At 42.5% G+C, this 13,754-nt stretch overlaps 1 protein-coding gene across 1 annotated transcript in view; it reads left to right on the top strand.

Annotated features, from left to right (window-relative positions):
• The window catches only part of PIBF1 (progesterone immunomodulatory binding factor 1), a 264,396-nt gene that overhangs the window by 129,111 nt on the left and 121,531 nt on the right, over positions 1-13,754 (top strand). Inside the window, 2 exon segments of the mRNA XM_040425363.1 lie at positions 2,258-2,408; positions 4,142-4,232. Of these exon segments, the coding sequence (XP_040281297.1) occupies positions 2,258-2,408; positions 4,142-4,232 (242 nt within the window).

Genomic DNA, 13,754 nt, shown 5'->3' with positions numbered 1-13,754 from the left:
TGTCCCAGGCACCCGAGAGGCTGGCACCTTTTTCTATAGTGTGTAAGCACTGCCACCGCTGCTGGATTGCAGGGTGGTCGTAGCAAGCAGTGTATAATATGAAAAATGAATCCAGCCAGCAAAGCAGGCAATATGGACAATCACAATACATTAGTAAGTGGTTTGTAGTAACTTTCTCTACATGATAAATGACATTTCCTGAAGTGAGACAACCCCTTTAATTTACTTAAAAATATGCCAACATTTTGGCCCCTTTCCCTTGAAGCCACACCCGTTCTGCTAGACCATGCCTTTTGTTAAAATATTGGCAAAGATTGTCTGAAAGTGGGACATTTAAAGTGACCGGCCAATCGCTTTAAATGCACACATTTGATGGGATCAAACCGCTTTCAGCTTCAGATCTCTCAATTCCTGAGCTTCTCCTCTGTCATCCAAGATGGCTGCACTGCTTCTCAGACCACCTGATGCACACTGTGCTTTGGTAGTCCAAAACACTTCCTGTTTGTCCAGACCTGCTATTGGATTGGCCAGCACTGCTCACATGACCAGGGACAGCAAGAAGTTTGTTGGAATAGGAAAAGGCCGGTATGCATCAGGTAGTCTGATAGCAGAAAGAGGGCCCAGGCATTGGCAGATCAGAAGGGTGCAAGATAAGTGTTCTGTTCATACCCAGTTCATGTTAATTTTATCCTCTTGAAACGGAGGGTCGCATTAAAGACTTCTGTCAGCAGAAATAACAGTATTAGCGATGTGCCTAGTCTAGTTTTAATACATGTCCCCGTTACTGCAGAAAAATAACTTTTATGATCTACAAATTAGCCTTTAGGAGCAATGGGGTACATTGCTCCTGCTCCTAGAGGCTCCGTTCTCCCACCTCTGTCCATGCCCTCCTAGACTTGATTGACAGGGCCAGGCAGTGTTCATGTCTTCCTGCCTGGCCCTGAGTGCGGGTGAAATCTCACGCCTGCACCGTTCCGTTTAGTGAAGGAAGGATGCTCGCCAGCTTCCAACTTCTTTACTGTGCCTGTGCCGAATACGTCACAGTACATCCAGAAGAAAACACCAGTCAGCATCTTCTTCTGGGCGTACTGTGACGTAAGGAAGTCGGCAGCAGACAAGCGTCCTTCTTTAACTACGCCTGCGCTGAATACTAAGGAAGGAAGTGTTCCTTGCTGACAACTCGCTGTTCGCTCTTCCTCATACAGCTGCATTGTTTTTGGGCAGCAGATCGCTATTTAGACAGCACCATCTGCTGCCCGAAAACGATAATTTTTCTGCTAACAACAGTTTCATCCTATGAACGAGAGTTTCTCACGACTGATCGGCTGCACTTTTAGACGGGCAGATTCTTGGGAATGAGCATTCGCAGCAATGTTCATCCCTGATAATCTCCCCAATTTTTGGAACGTGTAAATGTACCATTATTTGTGTAGTGTTGCTATCTTATCTAAGCCTTCAGCAGTACAACAGAATTGTTATCAAATGCCCAAGTTCCAATGATATGATACGATGACTGGCCATTCTGTCCCAGTCTGTACAGCAAAGCTGACAAATGGGCTGCAGAAACTTCAGAAAATTGTATTATAGGATTTTTCTATATGGATCATTACATAAAGCGTCTATTTGTTTATAATAAAAACCTCCTAATAAATCAGATAATATAGCGGGATCATTTTGTGATGATTTCTTCCCTTTAATCCTTTTTCCCATTATTTGTGTAGCATAGTGTTTCCCAGTCAGGCTTTCCAGGAACCTGGGCAGGGTTCCTCAGAAAATCGAGCCATAACTTTTTGTCATGTTTACACATGGCACAATGATTTCAGCTTGCCCAAAGCTACTTGACATGGAGGCAGGTAAAGATCATAACCAGAATATAGGCTATAAACTCCACTCCAAATCTCTTTGAGATGAGAATATAGTTTCCCTGGAAATAGGATTTTTCAGGAGTTCTTTCACGGCAATATCGTTAAGCCACTGGTCTACCAATCAGTCCATGTCGCCTGCAGGGCTATTAAAGGAGTTATCGCATGATTCATGTAAAAAAATAAAATCATATATAATCTAGTACATGATAATCTCTTTCTAATAAAGCTAGAACCAGCCCTGTACCTCACATAGTGCGCTCCTTTGTTCTCCTGGGAGATAGAGGTGTCTGGCAGTGGCTTATTCCCCTTTACCCATAAAGTTAAGAATGCACCCGCTTTTTATATGTTTTCATGTGTTTTAAATGTTAAAATTCAGTATTTTTCTGTCCCAGGTTTTAACAAAAGAATTTTACGCTCTCCAAGCCTCCACAGAAAAGCGAGTTACAGAGTTACAGGCTCAGAATTCTGAACTACGAGTTAGGCTAGAGACATATGAAAAGCTGGAGCAGGAATTGGATGAGGTCATAATTCAGACTGCGCAAAGTAAGTTTTCATATTTTAGTTTTATTTTCATTCACCCCTGTATTCATATACACAGCGGGCAGATTAGAGAAATTACTATGCAATCTGTATATAAAAATGGTGAAGCGTGATGAGTTAAACCTGCAGACTGCGCCATTCTTGTGAAAAGGCTGTCGGAAGCCCTGTTGGAATGCTGTGGAGCAAGTGTGAAGAGCATAAAGCTGGCGGTAGACAGTAGATTTCTATCTACAGATCTGGTTGACTTCCAGCCAGTTCCCCAGCATTTGACTCAGTTTAGATACTTCTCCTGTATGATCGTACAGTTTCCCTCCAAGACCAGTGGTGCTGGATAGGTTTGGTATATAGTTTTTAGGCACATGTAGCTTTCAGCTATCTATTCTGTAAGCCAAGCTCTACTCCTTGGTCTCCTTTTTCTAAACTTTTCTTGCAAATAGCACCGAAAATGAAGAACAATAAATTACAGAAATCCTAATTATAAAATATACTCTAGGTAACAACCTCTTTGATAACAAGGTTTGTTCACTTGCGTTATTCTGCTCTGTCATAGAAAATGATGGTAGTGTCAGATCTGTCACAAGACGGACCGGTCCGACGGACTCTTTGACTATAATGGAGCGCATTGGATTTCTGTAACGGTGTCTGTGATTTTACCGGACAAAATAATGTTGCATGCTGTGCTACGTTGACCATCATGTTTATGGTATATGCCAGGGATGGCCAACTTGCGGCTCTCCAGCTGTTGTAAAACTACAACTCTCACCACGCCTAGCTGTAGGCAATCTGGTCATGCTGGGAGTTGTAGTTTAGCAACAGCTGGAGCGCCATAGGTTGGACAACCCTGGTATATGCAATGGAGGCTCTATCGGAGCCTCAAATGCTGATGCGAGCTACTTGGAGGGGCATGTAGTGATAGTTTACATGTGCATGTCTAAGCATAGGTGCCCATACGAACTTGGCCAACAGCTATCCCTCCCCACTTCCCAATATACATGCATGCTGGGTTCAGCCGAGTGGACGCTTATCTGCTTGTAAGACAAATCGTTTGGTCGGTTCTTCTCTCCCCAATATCATCTGTCAGGGTCTCCCCATGTAATTAGATTGTTGGCAGGCCCTGTCAAAAAAGCAGGTACTTATGACAATACTCTAATGCAGGGGTGCGCAACCTTTTCTGTTTGGGGGACACATTGTCAGACTGAAGGAATCCCAAGGGCCAAAAATAAAGGTTTAAAGGGGTATTACTAACTGAAATACTGTATTTATGGCAGATTGTACATACAGTTTATACCATAAATGTCTGGTTCCAGTTCCAGGACTCCCATCTAATGGGAGATTACATGGAAAATACATGTGAGCAGCCACAAGACATAGACATGCAGGTCTGTCACTAGTTGGTTGGGGGCCGCACTCCTGCTCTAACGTTTATAGGGACCTTAGACAAGGTTGCCGCCCTGCAGCTGCTATCATATTAATAGAAATGAAAGACCTAGTGGTAGGGAACTTAGATTGTGAGCCCCATTGGGGACAGTGTGATGGTAATGTCTGTAAAGTGCTGTGGAATATATCAGCGCTATATAATTGAGATAATAATAATATTAATAAAACAAAGTGCAACATTTTTTAGTATTAACTGTTTGGGGTGTATTATATTGTTTTTTGTGAAGGTTTATGCAGTAAAAGTTATTAAAAATGTAGTTAAAAGCCAAAGATTTTCTTTTTCTTTCCCCCTTTCACAGTGGAAGATGAAGCTGAAGCCGAAAGAGTTTTGTTTTCTTATGGATATGGAGCCAACGTCCCTACTACAGCTAAACGGAGGCTAAAGCAAAGGTAAAAGAACGTACATAAGCAAATGGGCAGGATCTTGTAACTGTAAGAATGAGGTGACTAAAACAGTGGTGAAGCCTTCCAAACTCTTGCTGTGATTTTGACAAGTTTGCTGTGATACAGAAATGTAGTGACTTGATTTGCTACGTGCAGTGTCTGCAAAGAGATGGATATCTGCTTTATGTGCAGTTAAATATGATCCAGTTTATGTAAATCAAGATGAGTTTTGCAACCTGATATCCACGTTGTCAGCAAAAAAATAAATTTTTTCGTTACTTGTAGTTTAACACCACATATTTCGGTATTTTAAAATATGTGGCTATCCATGCATGAGATATGGAAAGTAGAAGACAGATTTAAAGGGGTTGGCTCATCTGGGACATTGATGGTATATCGCTACGATTTGCCATCAATGTTAGATAGGTGGGGGACCTGGAGTAAAGGAGAGCAAACTGCACATCCGTAGTGTGCTCTCCATTCATTGCTAAGAGAGTCCCAGAAATAGCCTAGCGAGTACACTCAGCTGTCAGAAATCCCAAAGCAGTGAATCGAGAGTGCAGGGCAGCCACCCCTCCGTTTACCACCATGGGAATGCCAGCTTGGCCATTTTTTGAATTCTCATAGTGGTGAATGGAGAGTGGCCATGCATGCGTGGTTGCTCTCCGTTCACTTCGGGTGCCCCATTTTGGAGATAGGAGCAGGTCCAAGAGGTGGTACCCGCAACCTTTCTAACATTGATGGCATATCCTAGCCAGATTGGTCAACCGTTTAACCCCTTCGCTATCAGCGCAATACATGTACGGCTCTGGTGGGGTCCTTAAGCATGTTGCCCACTTGGGCGTGCAGCGGGCGCTATAGCCGACCGGTCTCTGCTTTTTCGAATAGCAGAGGGCTGCAGCTAATGTTGCAATTGGCAATAATGCCGATCGCAGACATTACAGCCTTTTAGATGCTGTGTTTAAGTGTGATAACGGCATCTAAAGGATGAAAAACCTGGAAGTATGAGATTCCGGATTAAGACTGGTATCCCCATGTGGAGATCGGGGATGCTGGTCATTGTTTCTAATAGGCTTGGGTCTGTCTCTCTGAAGAGACCCTGTGTATTGGAGCTGCAGTTGCTATGTTGGCCAGCAGGTGGCAGGCCAACATAGGAGATCAGCAATTATAGAATACTATACTCCTTATGGGAGTATTGAAATATTCTCCAAAAAAAACTAAATAGTTTGTAGCCTCCTAGAGGAACCACAAAAAAAGTTAAATTAATGTATAAAAATATATATATAAATTTTAATCGTCCTCCTTTCTTTAGAATAAAAAATACATAAATAATAAAAAAATATATATATATCCTGGGCATCACCACATCCGAAAACGCCCGTGCTATTAAAATATAAAAATATTTTTCCAATACAGTGAATGGCATAATGGAAAAACGTTTCAAAATGGCCGATTCACCATTTTTTCATCGCTTCTCTTACCCCCAAAAATTGAATAATAAAATGTGATCAAAAAACACACACACTCCAAAATGGTATCAATAAAATTACAGATCATTACACCAGCTAGAGTTTTTTTAATCTTGGGAAAAGGAACTGACAATCCCAAATCTGCAGGACAAAATACTTCGGGGATGGTTAGATATAAGAAAGGTAACGCCAAATGAAATTTGGCGAGAAACACAATTTAGAATTATACATAGGGCGATCTACGGTTTTCATGAATCATATAATGCAATACAACAGGACAGGATAACACAATGTCCAAAATGCAAAATGAGTAACACTAATCTATATCACGGGTTATGGACATGCACACAATCCAAATCCTTCTGGGAGGTTTTAGTAAAATGGGCCAAAGTAGTAATGAAGAGCGACGTACCATTAACATTGGAAACCATTTTATTTCATAATCACCCAGATAATACACCAATGACACAAATAACACATATGAGCATACTCGCAGCCAAAAGATGCTTATTACAACATTGGTTAAAATCTTCCACACCGCATTTATTAGATATAATAAACCAAATGAAAGGGTGTATGAGGTTGGAATTCCTGGCTGCGGAACAAACAAAAGAGAAAATGATAAAAGGGCTCATGAAAAAGTGGGGGAACTTTATATCAAAAGTACTAGATGAAGAGGAAATTAAAACATTGATAAACCCATATAGATCAACAACGTGGTTCATGACAGAACAGTTAAAAGGCACACTGGGAAAGTTGGACCAGAACTGAGGGGTACATACAATATAGTCAAACTATGACACAATAATAGGGTACGCAAAACTTTGTGGCAAATACATAGGATGATCGGTGATGATGAGCGACAGACTTTGGACACAGAAAAAATGTTCACATTTTTAATTCTTTTTTTCACTATTTAACCACTTAAGGACCACAGGTTTATACCCCCCTAAAGACCAGGCCCTTTTTTACAATTCTGCACTACACTACTTTCACCGTTTATTGCTCGGTCATGCAACTTACCACCCAAATGAATTTTACCTCCTTTTCTTCTCACTAATAGAGCTTTCATTTGGTGGTATTTCATTGCTGCTGACATTTTTACTTTTTTTGTTATTAATCGAAATTTAACGATTTTTTTGCAAAAAAATGACATTTTTCACTTTCAGTTGTAAAATTTTGCAAAAAAAACGAGATCCATATAGAAATTTTGCTCTAAATTTATAGTTCTACATGTCTTTGATAAAAAAAAAATGTTTGGGTAAAAAAAAAATGGTTTGGGTAAAAGTTATAGCGTTTACAAACTATGGTACAAAAATGTGAATTTCCGCTTTTTGAAGCAGCTCTGACTTTCTGAGCACCTGTCATGTTTCCTGAGGTTCTACAATGCCCAGACAGTACAAACACCCCACAAATGACCCCATTTCGGAAAGTACACACCCTAAGGTATTCGCTGATGGGCATAGTGAGTTCATAGAACTTTTTATTTTTTGTCACAAGTTAGCGGAAAATGATGATTTTTTTTTATTTTATTTTTTTCTTACAAAGTCTCATATTCCACTAACTTGTGACAAAAAATAAAAACTTCTATGAACTCACTATGCCCATCACGAAATACCTTGGGGTCTCTTCTTTCCAAAATGGGGTCACTTGTGGGGTAGTTATACTGCCCTGGCATTCTAGGGGCCCAAATGTGTGGTAAGGAGTTTGAAATCAAATTCTGTAAAAACTGACCAGTGAAATCCGAAAGGTGCTCTTTGGAATATGGGCCCCTTTGCCCACCTAGGCTGCAAAAAGTGTCACACATCTGGTATCTCTGTATTCAGGAGAAGTTGAGGAATGTGTTTTGGGGTGTCTTTTTACATATACCCATGCTGGGTGAGATAAATATCTTGGTCAAATGCCAACTTTGTATAAAAAAAATGGGAAAAGTTGTCTTTTGCCAAGATATTTCTCTCACCCAGCATGGGTATATGTAAAATGACACCCCAAAACACATTCCCCAACTTCTCCTGAGTACGGAGATACCAGATGTGTGACACTTTTTTGCAGCCTAGGTGGGCAAAGGGGCCCATATTCCAAAGAGCATCTTTAGGATTTCACAGGTCATTTTTTACAGAATTTGATTTCAAACTCCTTACCACACATTCGGGCCCCTAGAATGCCAGGGCAGTATAACTACCCCACAAGTGACCCCATTTTGGAAAGAAGACACCCCAAGGTATTCCGTGAGGGGCATGGCAAGTTCCTAGAATTTTTTATTTTTTGTCACAAGTTAGTGGAAAATGATGATTATTTTATTTTTTATTTTTTTCATACAAAGTCTCATATTCCACTAACTTGTGACAAAAAATAAAAACTTCCATGAACTCACTATGCCCATCAGCGAATACCTTGGGGTCTCTTCTTTCCAAAATGGGGTCACTTGTGGGGTAGTCATACTGCCCTGGCATTCTAGGGGCCCGAATGTGTGGTAAGGAGTTTGAAATCAAATTCTGTAAAAAATGACCTGTGAAATCCGAAAGGTGCTCTTTGGAATATGGGCCCCTTTACCCACCTAGGCTGCAAAAAAGTGTCACACATCTGGTATCGCCGTACTCAGGAGAAGTTGAGGAATGTGTTTTGGGGTGTCTTTTTACATATACCCATGCTGGGTGAGATAAATATCTTGGTCAAATGCCAACTTTGTATAAAAAAATGGGAAAAGTTGTCTTTTGCCAAGATATTTCTCTCACCCAGCAGGGGTATATGTAAAATGACACCCCAAAACACATTCCCCACCTTCTCCTGAGTACGGGGATACCAGATGTGTGACACTTTTTTGCAGCCTAGGTGGGCAAAGGGGCCCATATTCCATAGAGCACCTTTCGGATTTCACAGGTCATTTTTTACAGAATTTGATTTCAAACTCCTTACCACACATTTGGGCCCCTAGAATGCCAGGGCAGTATAACTACCCCACAAGTGACCCCATTTTGGAAAGAAGAGACCCCAAGGTACTCGTTGATGGGCATAGTGAGTTCATGGAAGTTTTTATTGTTTGTCACAAGTTAGTGGAATATGAGACTTTGTATGAAAAAAAAAAAAAAAAAAAAAAAAAATCAGCATTTTCCACTAACTTGTGACAAAAAATAAAAAATTCTAGGAACTCGCCATGCCCCTCAAGGAATACCTTGGGGTGTCTTCTTTCCAAAATGGGGTCACTTGTGGGGTAGTTATACTGCCCTGGCATTTTCCAGGGGCCCTAATGTGTGGTAAGTAGGTAAATGACCTGTGAAATCCTAAAGGTGCTCTTTGGAATATGGGCCCCTTTGCCCACCTAGGCTGCAAAAAAGTGTCACACATGTGGTATCGCCGTACTCGGGAGAAGTTGGGGAATGTGTTTTGGGGTGTCATTTTACATATACCCTTGCTGGGTGAGAGAAATATCTTGGCAAAAGACAACTTTTCCCATTTTTTTATACAAAGTTGGCATTTGACCAAGATATTTCTCTCACCCAGCATGGGTATATGTAAAATGACACCCCAAAACACATTCCCCAACTTCTCCTGAGTACGGCGATACCAGATGTGTGACACCTTTTTTGAAGCCTAGATGCGCAAAGGTGCCCAAATTCCTTTTAGGAGGGCATTTTTAGACATATGGATACCAGACTTCTTCTCACGCTTTGGGGCCCCTAGAATGCCAGGGCAGTATAAATACCCCACATGTGACCCCATTTTGGAAAGAAGACACCCCAAGGTATTCAATGAGGGGCATGGCGAGTTCATAGAAATTTTTTTTTTTTGGCACAAGTTAGCGGAAATTGATATTTTTAATTTTTTTCTCACAAAGTCTCCCGTTCCGCTAACTTGGGACAAAAATTTCAATCTTTCATGGACTCAATATGCCCCTCACGGAATACCTGGGGGTGTCTTCTTTCCGAAATGGGGTCACATGTGGGGTATTTATACTGCCCTGGCATTCTAGGGGCCCTAAAGCGTGAGAAGAAGTCTGGAATATAAATGTCTAAAAAATTTTACGCATTTGGTTTCCGTGAGGGGTATGGTGAGTTCATGTGAGATTTTATTTTTTGACACAAGTTAGTGGAATATGAGACTTTGTAAGAAAAAAAAAATAATAATTCCGCTAACTTGGGCCAAAAAAATGTCTGAATGGAGCCTTACAGGGGGGTGATCAATGACAGGGGGGGTGATCAATGACAGGGGGGGTGATCAATGACAGGGGGGTGATCAGGGAGTCTATATGGGGTGATAACCACAGTCATTGATCACGCCCGTGTAAGGCTTCATTCAGACGTCCGTATGCGTTTTGCGGATCCGATCCATCTATCAGTGCATCCGTAAAAATCATGCGGACATCTGAATGGAGCTTTACAGGGGGGTGATCAATGACAGGGGGGTGATCAGGGAGTCTATATGGGGTGATCACCACAGTCATTGATCATGCCCCTGTAAGGCTTCATTCAGACGTCCGGATGCGTTTTGCGGATCCGATCCATCTATCAGTGGATCCGTAAAAATCATGCGGACGTCTGAATGGAGCTTGACAGGGGGGTAATCAATGACAGGGGGGTGATCAGGGAGTCTATATGGGGTGATCACCACAGTCATTGATCACGCCCCTGTAAGGCTTCATTCAGACGTCCGGATGCGTTTTGCGGATCCGATCCATCTATCAGTGCATCCGTAAAAATCATGCGGACATCTGAATGGAGCTTTACAGGGGGGTGATCAGGGAGTCTATATGGGGTGATCACCACAGTCATTGATCATGCCCCTGTAAGGCTTCATTCAGACGTCCGGATGCGTTTTGCGGATCCGATCCATCTATCAGTGCATCCGTAAAAATCATGCGGACATCTGAATGGAGCTTTACAGGGGGGTAATCAATGACAGGGGGGTGATCACCACAGTCATTGATCATGCCCCTGTAAGGCTTCATTCAGACGTCCGGATGCGTTTTGCGGATCCGATCCATCTATCAGTGCATCCGTAAAAATCATGCGGACATCTGAATGGAGCTTTACAGGGGGGTGATCAGGGAGTCTATATGGGGTGATCACCACAGTCATTGATCATGCCCCTGTAAGGCTTTATTCAGACGTCCGGATGCGTTTTGCGGATCCGATCCATCTATCAGTGCATCCGTAAAAATCATGCGGACATCTGAATGGAGCTTTACAGGGGGGTGATCAGGGAGTCTATATGGGGTGATCACCACAGTCATTGATCATGCCCCTGTAAGGCTTCATTCAGACGTCCGGATGCGTTTTGCGGATCCGATCCATCTATCAGTGGATCCGTAAAAATCATGCGGACATCTGAATGGAGCTTTACAGGGGGTTGATCAATGACAGGGGGGTAATCAATGACAGGGGGGTGATCAGGGAGTCTATATGGGGTGATCACCACAGTCATTGATCACGCCCCTGTAAGGCTTCATTCAGACGTCCGGATGCGTTTTGCGGATCCGATCCATCTATCAGTGGATCCGTAAAAATCATGCGGACATCTGAATGGAGCTTTACAGGGGATTGATCAATGACAGGGGGGTAATCAATGATCAGGGAGTCTATATGGGGTGATCAGGGGCTAATAAGGGGTTAATAAGTGACGGGGGGGGGGGGGGTGTAGTGTAGTGTAGTGGTGCTTGGTGCTACTTTACTGAGCTACCTGTGTCCTCTGGTGGTCGATCCAAACAAAGGGGACCACCAGAGGACCAGGTAGCAGGTATATTAGACGCTGTTATCAAAACAGCGTCTAATATACCTGTTAGGGGTTAAAAAAAACACATCTCCAGCCTGCCAGCGAACGATCGCCGCTGGCAGGCTGGAGATCAACTCTCTTACCTTCCGTTCCTGTGAGCGCGCGCGCCTGTGTGCGCGCGTTTACAGGAAATCTCGGCTCACGCGAGATGACGCCTATTGGCGTTAGTGTGACCTGGGAGCGCCGCAGAAATGACGCCTTTCGGCGTTAGCGTGACGGTAAGTGGTTAAACATATAAAACGTATACATATGTGGTATTGTTGTAATTATACTGACACAGAGAATGAAAAGCACAGGTCAGTTTTGCCGCATAGGGAACGCCGTAGGGACAAAACCCATAAAACTGTGGAGGAATTGCATTTTTTTTTTTCAATTCCACCCCATTTAAAAAAAAATATTTTGCTTCCCACTACATTGTATGCCATATTAAATGGTTGCATTAGAAAGTACAACTTGCCCCGCAAAAAACAAGCTCTCATATGGCTATGTGAATGGAAAAATAAAAAAGTTATGGCTCCAGGAAAGCAGGGAAGAAAAATCTAAATGCAAAAATTAAAAAACTCTGGTATCCAAAGGGTTAAATATTTCATATTTATATTGTAAAGCTACAAGTAGATTTTTGCACGTTGTTTCAAAGGGACTTGCGCTCTGATTGTTTTTCGATATAATTGGAGCCTGCATTCTTTTCCATCAAGCAGAACATTTTTCCCATCCCCACACAGCAGTGAGGATTGCTGCATGTAGCTAACGAACAGGCAATGATCGGGAATGAAGGTTCCCAAGAAAGTTTGGTCTCAATCATAGCCCAGTGGTGTCGGCCTGTGTAAATGGGATTGCCAGGATCTGAAGGAAGTTTTCAGAGCGTTGTGATATATTTATGGTGAGAATAACTGGCTTAGGGTGCATTCACACGACTGCGGAACGGGTGCGGACCCATTTATTCCAATGGGGCCGCAAAAGATGCGGACAGCACACCGTGTGCTGTCCGCATCCGTTGTTCCGTTCCGTGGCCCCGCAAAAAAGATAGAGCATGTTCTATTCTTGTCCACCGCCGCGGACAAGCTTAGGCATTCTCTATATAGCGCTGGCCATGTGTGGTCCGCAAATTGCGGAACGCACACGGCCGGTATCCGTGTTTTGCGGACTGCAAAACACTTACGGTCGTGTGAATGCACCCTTAGCTCTAGATTGATGAGTGGTGGGAATTTAGCGCAAGCATGGGAAATCATAAATAATGAGGTAAAGTTTTATATATTGCTGAATCATATATCAATTAGTCTAAAATATTCTGCAACTTGTTTTTGAAATGGAGTACGTTCTGATCATTGCAATCTACCACCTCTTCCTGATCTGACAGATCTAATGGAATAAAAAACCAGTTGTACACTTGTTCTCCCAGGGTTCCCTGTGCTCATTGTGTAGCTACGCTTCAGCCTTCATGCTGCTAATGGGCTTGTCAGTCTGAGCCTCATAACTTTCATTACCTGTTTGCTCTGCTGCAGCCATGCTAGCTTTACTGTTTTTACAAGGCCTTTTTGGTCTGGTGGCCTCTCATCTTCTCTATTTGTCCATCATCACTTTGCGTTCAGCTAATTTAGAAGAAGCTAATGCATGGTGCCGTGTAACATTCCTCGTGGAGCACACTTTCTCTGACTTCAATGGCCGCTTCAAAATACAGGTGCAGCTAGTAGTTTGGTAGTTGGGAAGATGAGCCTCATATATAGTGTAGGCTTCTGTAAAAGGAAATGGAGGAAGCACATTTTTGGACTAAGCTACACGGCAGGGGATTTGAGTAGACCAAATAGCTGTACAAAGTCTCAGCATGATCTTTCTTAAAGGGTTCATCAGAGTTTAAAAAATGCTAAATAGCTAAAGTGTTTAAAAAGGTGTTAAGTTATAGTTACATGGTCGTGTGCCGGTGTGCTGAAGCAGGCAACCATCTAATTTGTATGAGGACCTCCCAGCTTTCCAACAGCAGCAGGTGGCAGGGGACAGAAAGATCGGCCAGTTGGGTGTTATCATGCCCATTGCTTTTGTTCTCAGCGGAGCTCAGGGTGCATGTGTATGCTGGTTCAGGAGGGATAGTTGTAGGCTGAACCATAGTTCATGCCCAGCATTAGAATGCAATTAAAATTGCCAGAGTCCATCACATCAAAGTTTGGACGTTCTCAGTATCGCTCTTTTGTTATTTCCTGGCTATAGTTCGCAAACTGCTATTTGTCTGCTGATAGTAGTGATACATCCATATATCTGGACCATATGCCGAGTTGACTGTCCCTACAGTACATAT

Source organism: Bufo bufo, chromosome 3 (assembly GCF_905171765.1).
Source record: "Bufo bufo chromosome 3, aBufBuf1.1, whole genome shotgun sequence".
NCBI classification, from domain to species: domain Eukaryota; kingdom Metazoa; phylum Chordata; class Amphibia; order Anura; family Bufonidae; genus Bufo; species Bufo bufo.
The sequence above is the reverse complement of the archived record's forward strand: the minus strand, read 5'-3'. Positions and strand labels throughout refer to the sequence as shown.